The sequence below is a fragment of the Salvelinus sp. IW2-2015 genome, linkage group LG4q.1:29 (genome assembly GCF_002910315.2).
Source record: "Salvelinus sp. IW2-2015 linkage group LG4q.1:29, ASM291031v2, whole genome shotgun sequence".
Lineage (NCBI taxonomy): Eukaryota > Metazoa > Chordata > Actinopteri > Salmoniformes > Salmonidae > Salvelinus > Salvelinus sp. IW2-2015.
In genome coordinates this window covers 4,904,855-4,917,076 of record NC_036842.1, presented here as the reverse complement: position 1 = coordinate 4,917,076, position 12,222 = coordinate 4,904,855, and the positions used below count along the sequence as shown (strand labels likewise).

The window sequence follows — 12,222 nt, the reverse complement described above, 5'->3', positions numbered from 1 at the left end:
CTACCCTGTTTCTTGGCCCATGTTGCAGTGATCTGCTAATCCTAAAGTCTCCCTCACGAATCCGGGAATTTAATACAACACTCTGTGAAATTCCCCAAATGAAAAGGCTCATTGTTGGCGGAAGCACAATGAGATGTCGTTGAGGACTACATTTAGATATTTAGCGACTTTGTATTTTAGTTCAGGAGCTCAGTAGCAGACTGAGGATGGGGTCTGGAGAAGAAGTCATTGTGCTAGAGCAACTCGTGCCCTACGAGGTCCGGATCCCGCTGGTTTTCTGTTCTACCTGTTAATTGCGCCCACCTGGTGTCCTTGGTCTAAATCGGCCCCAATGAAAAAAATGCAGTGGAACTGGCTTCGAGATCCAGTGTTGAGTTTGAGGGTCCTAGAAAGTCAGATGTTAATGGTCAATGGAGGTAGAGGGGGTCTCTGACAGACATAATTCTCTTAGCATTCTATGATGACATTGCTCTGGCTTCTTTTGACACTGGAATGGCAATCTCTGTACAGTAGATATGGTTACAATTTCCATATTTGACTCCCATCCCCATCCCCCATCCCCTTTGTATTCTATACAATTCAATGCACAATGCTTTATTTGCATGACAAGCAGTACATGCGTATCGCCATAGCAACAATATACAAGAAAAAAAACTTTTAGAAAATGTTTTGATAAACCCACGGAATATGTTTTATAAAACAAATTGTGCTGAAAGTGAGAGAAGTAAACAGTTCATCATCCTGTATTTGTGCAACTGGCTTTTTATTGCTTGTTTGTTTCCTGAAACATATTGTATAACTATTTATGCATATCATTTTTTTCTGCTTGCCAATAACTTCTCTGTAAACATGAAGGAAGTTCATTGACACTGCAATATTTTTACAAAACGACACAATTTGTTAACATGATTTTTGTTAAAAGCTTATAGCTCTTTTCTCCAATGATTTTTTTGTTGTTGATTGCTCTGTAGTAACAAAAGTTTTATTTTCTTGCAGCGTTGCTACCGTGTGTGTTCTCGTTTAACGTGGATGACAAGAATGGGCTGAATTTCAATGGTCCGCTGGAGGACATGTTTGGATACTCAGTCCAGCAGTTTGAGAACAGTGAAGGGAAATGGTAAGTCAACTCGTGTTATCATCCACCAGCCCTGGGTTCACATAGTGATAGTTTCCTTTCAAATACTTAAGCTGCCCTTGATTTAGCTTGGTTCCATGGAACCAATGGAATAGTCCCAAAAGTGTAAAAAGCAAACCCCACCCATCTGGCACTCCAGGCAGGCTCAATCAAATGCTCAAAGTATTTAAGGGGCAATCAGTTGCTGCATCCATTTTTGGACTTTTAATGGCATGTAATTCAAATTCCAATTATCTTCAATGCTTTTCAATTAGTAGCATTTCAAATTGTAATTTGGTTTACTTTCTGAATTGACTGGAATGTAAATGGAATTGACCCCAACCCTGACAGTAGTTTGGTTTCCTGTTAACTAGACAACTTCAACATTGAGATATCTTGCAATACTGACTGCTATCATTACAAGACTCATGTGTCCCTCCCTGTAACATTGACTGTTTCTACTATTTTCAAACAAACAAAAAATTGTTATTTGTAAGGCACATGGTTTTATCTAGAACCTTTAACATCATAAGAACCGTTTTTGGAAAGAAGGGTTCTTTTGATTATTCTTTGCAAGGCAAGAAGGGTTCTACATGGAACCATATATAATACTTGGTCTCGAGTGTCAGATACATTTTTACTCGGCCTTGACTCGGTCTTGGACAATTTGGACTCGTCATTTCTTCTCGAGACCAGCAGAGTAAATCATACAGCTTAAACAGCTTCCATTCAATCAGCATAATGAACCACTTTGCCAGGCCAAATACTGTATGTACGCTCCTTTCAGGAAACATAAATATCTTATCGCCTATTGAAACCTGCGCCTCCTACTTTACTCGTAACATTACTGCTCCTTACTTTCGTTGAAAAATATCCTAAACCTTTGTCGCGCTCGTCAGAATTTCCTTGGTTCGCTGGTAGGGAAGAGTGGGGGTGGTTGTTTGAAAGTTGCACGCTCACTATTAATAAGGGAAGACAGGCACCTACACGGATAATGCTACCAACAACCAAAACCACACTGCTTACACAACCTATGGTAGCCTACAAAAACACAACCATTAGTCTAAGCATTTCCCAATTGAAATGTACAACTACTACCACCGTGATACTCAGTATGAAGCACTTCAATTCTGCAGGCAGACCGGTGCACTGGTCGCCGGCTTATCGACTCGTCGTGCAGCCCAATCAGCCACTCAAAACGTTCTTGAGCGGCAACAAATCTGCTCAACTACCTGATTTGCTTTCCATACACCCACGCATTCGGACAAACCCGCTCATACTGTCACGTTCGTCATAGTGATGAGACCAAGGCGCAGCGTGATATGAATACATAGTTTTTTAAATAAAGACATAACACCTAACAAAAATGACTGTATAATCGAGTGCTGACATCCAACTCCACATAGACAATAACCCACAAAACCAAAATGGCAACCTAAATAGGATCCCCAATCAGAGACAACGATAAACAGCTGTCTCTGATTGGGAACCAATTCAGGCCACCATAGACCTATAATAAACCTAGACTAACAAACACCCCTAGATATACAAAAAACTCTAGACAGGACAAAACAAGCATACCCACCCTCGTCACACCCTGACCTGACCAAAATAATACATAAAACATAGAAAACTAAGGTCAGGGCGTGACACATACTCCTTTAGCTATATTGGGCTGCATCTACCCATACTTGACAAAAAGTGATTGGTTGATTCCACTGTCACTCCAAAATTCGGCCCTAATACAGTTAAATGGCAGAGGCCTTCTATCTAGCTTTTGATGGCGTAGCTAATGGCTGATTTAGCTAGCTATACTAAACAAAAACATAAACGCAACATGTCAAGTGTTGGTCCCATGATTTCATGAGCTGAAATTAAATTTCCCAGAAATGTTCCATATACACAAAAAGCTTATTTCTCTCAAATGTTTTTGTACAAATTTGTTTACATCCCTGTTAAGTGAGCATTTCTCAATTGGCAAGATAATCCATCGACCTGACAGGTGTGGCATATCAAGAAGCTGATTAAACAGCATGATCATTACACAGGTGCACCTTGTGCTAAAAGGCCACTCTAAAATGTGCAGATTTGTCACACAAGTTTTGAGGGAGCATGCAATTGACATGCTGACTGCAGGAATTTCCACCAGAGCTGTTGCCAGAGAATTGAACGTTAATTTCTCTATCATAAGCCACCTCCAATGTTGTTTTAGAGAATTTGGCAGTACGACCATGTGTAAGTAGCTATGCCAGCTCAGGACCTCCACATCTGGCTTCTTCACCAGATTGTCTGAGACCAGCAAATCCGGATAGCTGATTAAACTGAGGAGTATTTCTGTATGTATTAAAACCCTTTTGTGGGGAAAACCTAATTCTGATTGACTGGGCCTTGCTCCCCAGTGGGTGGGCAAGTCTGGGTGGGTCTATGCCCACCCATGGCTGCGCCCCTGCCCAGTCATGTGAAATCCATAGATTAGGGCCTAATTAATTAATTTCAATTGACTGATTTTCTTACATGAACTGTAACTCAGTAAAATCTTTGAAATTGTTGCATATTGCGTTTATATTTTTGTTCAATATATTCCTTTCCAACAAAAACTGAAGAGATTCAATCAGAACATAATTGAAAACAATAATGTAATAATAATAATAATAATAATTATTATTAGACTAATAAGGCTGGTGGAACCATTCATAGAGGTTTCTAGGAAGAACCCTCCAAAGATAAAAGGGTTCTTGGTAGGACCCTTCATAGACGGTTCTCGGCAAAACCCTCCATAGAGGGTTCTAGCTAGAACCATATACAGGCGGTTCTTTGAAGAACCCTACATATGTGGTTCTATGTAGAACCCTCTGCAAAGGGTTCTACCCAGCACCAAAAAGGGTTCCCCAATGGGGACAAACTGAAGAACCCTGTATGGTTCTACTTAGCACCTTGTTTTTCCTAAGAGTGTAGTCCTGTGGTCAAGACACTGGCTCAAATAAAGAGTCCCTCCCTCCATCCCTCCAAGTGTATCAGTTAGGCCTGCAGCTTAACACCGTGGGTCTCATAAAGAGCCCCCCCCCCCCCCCCCCCCTCCCTCCGCCTGTTAAGTTGAACCAACCCTCCAGAGTATGCACCCAGTCTGCCAGTAAAGGCACCGTGAAACCACGCGTCTGTGGCCCCTCTCTTAATTGGTGAAGGAGCACATTTTTACATGCTAGTAAACTCAGTCTGCCTCCCTTTAGAGAAAGGTACAGTCCCCCTCAGACAGAGAGACAGCCGGTCCCTATACTACGCCACTAGAGGCTCATACAGTGTGATCCCGGCCCCTAAATAACTAGCTCACTATCCCCCTTTTTTTTAACATGCTAGTAAACTACATCTGCCTCATTTAGAGAAATGAACAGTCCCCCTCAGACAGAGACAGCCGGTCTGTATAGTTCTCTACAGGAGTCCCTTACAGTGTGACCCCGGCCCCTAACCAACTAGCTCACTAGCCCCGTACATTCAGCTGGAATGGGCTTGTTAAGCTCATATGGGATCAGTTACAGTGATTTAGTCCTTCTCAATCAGCAGGAGCAACTGATGAGGAACGATGAACGATCCCACGGCTTTCTCGTGTAGAGAATGCTCCTATAGGCCCAGCTACTCTCACTTATACACAGATACCATTGTGTAAGAGTGACGGGGGCTATATGTTCCGATATCCATACTGGCATACCACTTTAAGGCATTTTCACACTGTCAATTTCACACAGAGATAATGTAAAGAAAGACCTGATGGTTCCAGTTACTTTCTATTAACCAGCTACCTGTGTATACGATTGACGAAGATATGATCCTTCCATTATCCATACTAGCATACCATACCTGAGAATGCATGGCCATATCATAGCTTCATTCTAAGAAAAGTATGTCAGTAGGATGTATGTGTGGCTTTTGGAACAGAGCCTTATTTGGGTTGGTAATTCACAGAAACCTCCATTGAAGACAAAGGGAGAGAGAGAGGTTGTGTCTCGATGCCTATGTTACTTAACCTGGGTCACTGTAGATGTGAGGCGAGTTATCATTCACAGGTGGCACGGCTCCAATTGAAGGCTCTCATTTAGAGTGAGTGCTGTTGCTGAAAGGGAGCCAGGCCAGTGTGGATCAGGCACAGATGTCTGTTCTCTGTGCAGTGGGTCACTTAGCTGCGAGATGATGACTGCTATCTCTCCCTCGGATGGCTGTGATTCCAGAGAGCCAATTGTGTTCCCGCTGGTTGCACCCTCTTTAGTTGATCAGCGGTCGTTAGCAGAGTGGAATGTTAATTAGGCGAACTGTTTACGTGCTAGCCGATAACTAGCTCAGTTTAGCATTATATCGTACCCACAAGATTTCGGCTGAGAGAGAACCAGCACTGGACCACACATATTACACTCACAACAACAGAGCCCAGCTAACCGGCTGTATTCCGATGTAAAGCATGAGTTACTCACTCAGAAATATGTAAACAATGTTATGACGAGTAAACATAGTAGGGGTAAGTGCTAAATTGGGTACTTTCCACTGCAGAACAAGCATTTTAGATCATTTCTGTTATAAAATTAAATTGCCTTTTTCGTGGGAAAACACCAAACCCAACGCTAGGTCACTGAGAGGAACTCTAGTTGTTGCTTCTTTGTTTATGATGGGTGGGTATGGAATACTGACCTCTTCCCCTGTTTCTGTCTCTAAAGGGTACTTATCGGTTCTCCCCTGGCCGGCCAGCCAGCCAAACGGACTGGAGATGTCTACAAATGCCCTGTGAATCGAGGACCAAACCCTAAATGTATCAAACTGGGGCTGCCTGGTGAGCACTCGTTTGTAGTGTGTCTATGTGTTTGCGTATGTGGGTGCATGTGATTGTTATTGATACTCCCTCTATTAGCTGCGTCTGAGTTGAGGTTTTAGCCCCTAACACACAGCCTCGCATCGTCCAGAGTGCTGGTCTGGGACTCCCTGCCTTGTGTGCTGGACAGGACGTGAGCCAAAGCAGCAGCACAGGAAGACACTACATAAACAGGATTTTAATGTCTCATCTCATTCACTCATAATTATATCATGCTAACCAGATAACCAACATGTCTCCTCTGCTGCATGCGCTTCATTCACCATGCCTCAGGGCTTCTGATGACTCGATACTGAACAGGGCTGGGGTCAATTCCATTTCAATCAAGTTGATTAAGGAAGTAAACTGAATTGACTGAATCGAAATGGAATTCACCCCCAACCCTGATACTGACTCACTTCCAAAAGGCAGGGTTGAGATTAATTAGGATTACTAAATCAATTTAGTGGAACTAAATCAATTCATTTTGGGGATATATTAAAATTCTGCAACAAATTTTGTTGACATTGTTTTGTTAAGTATCTTGACGTTTATACCTATTGTTTATCTATTTTTTTATACAGTTTATCTTTTGTAATGTTCTCTGGTAAAATTATACGAATATTTGTCCGCCGTACAATCTGGTCATGTACAGTGTTTAGCTTGACAATGACTGTATTATCCTACAGCTTGACAGGGCCGTGCGTGGTTCTGCGGTCACTGGACGTGACGTGAATTATGAGGACATTATGAGAGTAGCCGACACGATTCCTCATAAGACGTCTTTGAAAAACGCTTCTAGACAGAGAACACATTTAATTATACATAGAATGGCATTTAGCAGACACTTTTAGCCAAAGAGACTTACAACAGTGTATTCACATACTGTACATTTTAGTATTTGTGACCCCCAGTGGGAATTGAACCCACAACCCCGGTGTAGCTAGAGCCATTCTCTTACAACCACACAGGACAAATTCAGCACACACTGCTAACTACGCTACAGTACTTATGCTGGAAAACAAACAATACGTGTATGCTTTTATCGGTAAAGACTGTCGAAATAGCCTATGCATAATTATCTGAGGTAGATAACTATCCTATAAATAGCTACATGTCAGTAGTGCACATCTTTATAAGTGAGGTCCGGAGAGTTCCATGGTTCTGGAAGGGTAGTCTGCCTTTCTGCCTATGGGAAAATGGACAGAGGAATTTGACCAGCTGTTCTTTCTCTTCAAGGACTCCTTCTTTCTTTCACGGACTTTATTTATTCATTCCATTTTTTCCCCCAGAAAACACAACAATACCGAACTTACACGAAGTCAAGGAAAACATGACCATGGGAACGACGTTGGTTACCAACCCTCAAGGAGGCTTTCTGGTAAGAGGCCATGTGGAAATCTAGATGTCAGCCCTGGACTGCAATAGCCAGTACGGTTGTTACTATATGTAGGGCTGACATGTATATCACACACGCACGCCAGAGGAGGCTGCTGAGGGGAGGACGGCTCATAATAATGGCTGGAAAGGATTGAATGGAATGGCATCAAACACATGGAGCCCATGTGTTTGATGTATTCGACGCCATTGCACTTATTCCACCGCAGCCATTACCACAAGCCCGTCCTCCCCAATTAAGGTGCCACCAACCTCCTGTGACGCACGCGCCCGCTCTCTCCATTACACTCGCTCTCTCTCTCTCTCTGTCTGTCTAGAAGAATGGGTCTGAGTATTTATAATGATGACATAAGATATACATTACAAAGCCCGGATCTGACCAGAACTTTCCCCCTCTGCCTCTTCACTGGGCTTGTACCTCACTTCTCATATAAGGACTGTTGACTAGAGAGTCCTAGCCTATCAGATCCTGTGCTTCGGAGAGTCAGTCACTTTGAGTCCAGGTTAAGCCAGTGTGCATGTGTGTGTAGCGTTCACGGTCTCATGATGAGGTAACGTTAGCGCTGTGTCTTCAAAAAGTTTCAGGGGGAATGTCCTAATGACCTTATTTCAGATTCCGCTGTGACGCGTGCGTGCGTGCGCGTGTGTGTGTGTGTGTGTGTGTGTGTGTGTGTGTGTGTGTGTGTGTGTGTGTGTGTGTGTGTGTGTGGTGTGTGTGGTGTGTGTGTGTGTGTGTGTACTATTTTCGTCCAGGCTTGTGGTCCCCAGTACGGCTACATGTGTGGTCAGCAGACGTACATCTCTGGGGTCTGTACCAACGTCAGCTCAACCTTCCAGGTACTCAACTCCATCGCCCCGGCCGTGCAAGGTAGAGGACAACAAAACACACACACACACACCGATAACTACAGTCAGAACAGAGCTGCATGATCCCTCGCCTTGGTGTTCCTTTTACATCCTACCCCAGACAGACTAGAGCAGAGGTATCTCTCTCTACATCCTCCCCCCAACCCATTCCTCTCTTCACCCCCTAACCAACCAACCCCTAGAGCCACGTGGCCCAGAGAGAAACATGGCTTGTGTACATAAGAGCATTCCACTTAGTGTAAACTACTCTCCAGTCTCTTGCTGCCATGCATGCCCAAGTTAGGACCGATTTTAGAGAGACTTGTCATCGCTGTCTTAACACTGCACATTGACAGCAAGAAGACCAAACAGATATAATATTTGACTAAAACATAATAATTTCAAACCTTGTGTATGACGATCAAATTACAGTATGTCTCTCTATTATAATACTTTGGAACAGATTTCCAGAAGTACAATCACTTGGAGCTGATTTGCTGGTGTTTTTATGGTATTTTATGTCCAACAAGAACTTGGGGGGCCAAATAAAATCACCCGCAGGCCGCCAGTTGGGGAATCCTGGTGTAGCCTATTAAGCCTCAGTGTAGATGAGATACAGCTTTCCACCTCTGTGTAGTCTCACTATCAGACACTGTATTGGACATGCATTCGAAGCACATTATAGTGTAGTCTGTGGCTGTGTTCCAATATCCATGCTGTACCACTTAGAATGCATGTCCAATAGAATGCATGTCCACTGCTTCCTTCTCAGTAGTATTCTAAGTAGTATTCTGTGGTAGTGTGGATATTGGAACGAGGCCTTTTTAACAAGACTCAAGAGGGACTAGTGTAGATGGGGGAGCTTCTCGGTGTTGTAGTGTTCCTCCCTCTCTTCACGTCTCTCCACTGCACAAACCAACTGTTTAACGCATTTATTGTATAAAAACTGTTGGCAACTGTGGCTTTAATAGTTTAAACGTTGACGTACAAAACACATGTCTGTTTTCCCAACTAAATTCTACTTTGCGTGTAATGTGTGATATATTGGTTGTGCTACACAGATCATAACGGCCACATTATTTGAATCCCTCTTGTATTCCAGAGTGCGCCAAAGAGCTTGACATTGTCATGGTGCTTGACGGCTCCAATAGTATATGGCCATGGAACAGCATCATTGAGTTCCTGCTCAAGTTTCTGAAAAATATCGAAATTGGTCCTAAACTGTCCCAGGTGATTTCTCCTTTCTGTATACTAGGGGAAAAATGGGTAACACTTTAGATGAAGGTACCTGCAGAAGAAACTTTTATGGTTCCAACCAGGTGAAACGGTTTCACCGAAGGACCCTTTAAGAACACAGTGTCAACTCTGGGACATGACTGAGAGAGGGATAGAAGGGAGCGATGGATCGAGAAAAGAGGAGGGATAGGGAATAGAAAGATGCCGGCAACATCAATTGCAATTCACTGTCTTTTAATTATGTAACAGCACAATATTATAATAATAATATGTCGTTGCCTTGCCGTTGAGTTGCATGCATATTATGATAACCTATTCATTACAGTCACAAGTCTCAGAACCACTGTTAAATCATCACTCATACTGTTATTAGTTTAACGGCGAAGAGCATTATGTGTTAAATAAAGGTTACTTAAATTATTTTTTTTTTTTTATATGAATGGAGAGTCCTTTTTAAAATACCCTAGCCTCTGGAGAGGAGCTGGTTCGCAGTGGTTTAGCTTAATGGTGAAATTACAGTTTTCCTCTGTGCTCCACTGGAAAATATTGTCCGACAAAGTTCTCCCTTTATAGATCCCATATTCCATAGCCGGATAAGTACCCTGCGTGCTATATAAAGAGAATGACATCACATTCGACTCACCAGACCAAACCACACAGCCTTCCTTACCAGACTGTCTCGGAGTGTTGGAGTGTGCCACAGGATGGGACAGTTAGAAAATAGGGAACTGGAGAGAAGGGCAGAGAGAGAGAGATGAGGGTAAAGGAGGTTAAAGGGAAGAGAGCGAGTCAGATGAGGGTGAATCTGTACGTTTGAGTGAGTGTCGGTCTGTCTGAATCCTGTCTTTTTGTTCCAGGTGGGCATTGTGTCGTATGGAGAGCAAGTCATTCACAATGTGAACCTCAGCCAGTTTAAAAACACTCAATCTCTGCTGGGCAAAGTGAGGAATCTTGAACAGCAACAGGGTGTCAGGACCATGACCTTCCTGGGTATTGACACGGCAAGGTGCAGTACAAGAGTCTGGTCCTGCTCAATTTACAAATAATGTACCTCGTTTAATTGCGTTCAGTTGAATTTAGTGATCCACTCAGTTAAGTATGTCTATTTCTTGTACAGTGTGGGAAGTGAGTGAAAATGATTTCTGATTTTCAGGAAAGAGGCCTTCACCGTGGAGCGAGGGGCGCGGCCCGGGGTCAAGAAGGTCATGATAATCGTGACGGATGGAGAGTCACATGACTCTCATAACCTCAAAAATGTCACCGCAGAATGCGAGAAAGACGACATTGAGAGGTTCGGTATTGCTGTGAGTATAAGGCCCCCGAAACCCCGATACCTCAATATTAATACCTCAATAGCCTCACCACAGTACAAGCTGTAACATACCTTTCAGTCAGGACAAGATCACAGTCACATCTCTAACAGACTTCAAATGAACACACCAACTATTGTGGAGTTTAGATGGTTTGGTATGAGGGTTGCAAAATCCCGGGAACTTTCCAAAAAGTCTCAGATTTTCCAGAAATCCTGGTTAGTGGCTTCTATGAATCAGGAGAGAATAAGCAATAAGGGAATCCTCCAACTGGGAGTCTGCAACTGGGAATCTTCCAGCCGGGCAGGCCAAGAATTATGGGTTCAATTCCTGTTTCCTACATGGACCACAGTCTGTATATAGAGGACTGCTTTTCCGACTTGATATCATCATTGCGAATATGAATCTGTTCTAAGTTGACTTACCCGTATAAATAACGGCTGGTTAAATCAAATCAAATCAAAAAAACGACACTATTTGTTTCTCTCCAGGTGCTTGGTGATTACAACAGGAACAACCGAAGCATCACTGAGGTGAAAAAGTTCATTGAGGAGATCAAGAACATCTCCAGCGATCCTGTGGGAGATCACTTCTTCAACGTGTCCGACGAGTTTGCCTTGCTCACCATCGTAGACGCTCTRGGAAGCAGGATCTTTGCCTTGGAGGGTAGGCGGAGCTACTTTCCTCTGTTTAAATCACCAAGACATGCTTTGTGCTACTTTGATCGCGGTGGTAACAACGGCAAGTGCGGTTCTTCTCTGGAGCTGTGCTAAAGTCCATCTCTACGTAGTGAAATAAAAAGAGATGAGATTGTGTTTTATTCATCCCCAAGGGGAAGTGAGTTATCATCCGAACAGCCACACAGTCGTACAAATAGAAACAGTAAGGACATTAAAAACAGTTCCAATGAAAATGGATCAGTGAGAGTGATCGTATAGTAATGGATCAATGTGAACGTCCTTTCCACAGCAACGTCAGGTAACTACACCTCGTCGTTTGAGATGGAGATGTCCCAGGCAGGTTTTAGTGCCCACACCTCTAAGGTGAGTCCACATTACCTACTGTTGTTTCTTTCTACTCCTGGGACGTATTCATTACGCCGATTCTTGTTGCAAAAACGTTTCTTAAACGGAGGCAAACTGAAGGGAGGAGGGACCTACGTACATTTGTCCAATAGAAACTCTTGTTTTGCTCTGCTTGCTTCCACTTGGTTCTTAAACGGTAAACGCTTTTCGTAATAAATACACCCCTGCTTTCCTTTCCCCTTTCCTACCAACTAACTCCTTCTACCCCTGCTTTCCACTGTCCTACACTGTTAAAAGAAACAGTTTGAAAATATGCAACTAGGCTTTCCCAACACCCAAGGGCAACTAATTGCATAAATCTATCAAATGTTTTATGTTTCAAAATACTCTCTTTTAATAGTGTACTCCCACTGCCTTAGCCCACTGGGCTAAAGGGTACAGCATATTGCCGTGGGGATCGGT

At 43.1% G+C, this 12,222-nt stretch overlaps 1 protein-coding gene across 1 annotated transcript in view; it reads left to right on the top strand.

Annotated features, from left to right (window-relative positions):
- The window catches only part of itga1 (integrin, alpha 1), a 70,203-nt gene that overhangs the window by 32,735 nt on the left and 25,246 nt on the right, over window positions 1-12,222 (top strand). Inside the window, exons 2-10 of the mRNA XM_023983442.2 lie at window positions 997-1,117; window positions 5,815-5,927; window positions 7,238-7,326; window positions 8,097-8,211; window positions 9,292-9,419; window positions 10,283-10,431; window positions 10,579-10,729; window positions 11,227-11,401; window positions 11,705-11,778. Of these exons, the coding sequence (XP_023839210.1) occupies window positions 997-1,117; window positions 5,815-5,927; window positions 7,238-7,326; window positions 8,097-8,211; window positions 9,292-9,419; window positions 10,283-10,431; window positions 10,579-10,729; window positions 11,227-11,401; window positions 11,705-11,778 (1,115 nt within the window). The remainder of the gene's footprint in view (window positions 1-996; window positions 1,118-5,814; window positions 5,928-7,237; window positions 7,327-8,096; window positions 8,212-9,291; window positions 9,420-10,282; window positions 10,432-10,578; window positions 10,730-11,226; window positions 11,402-11,704; window positions 11,779-12,222) is intronic.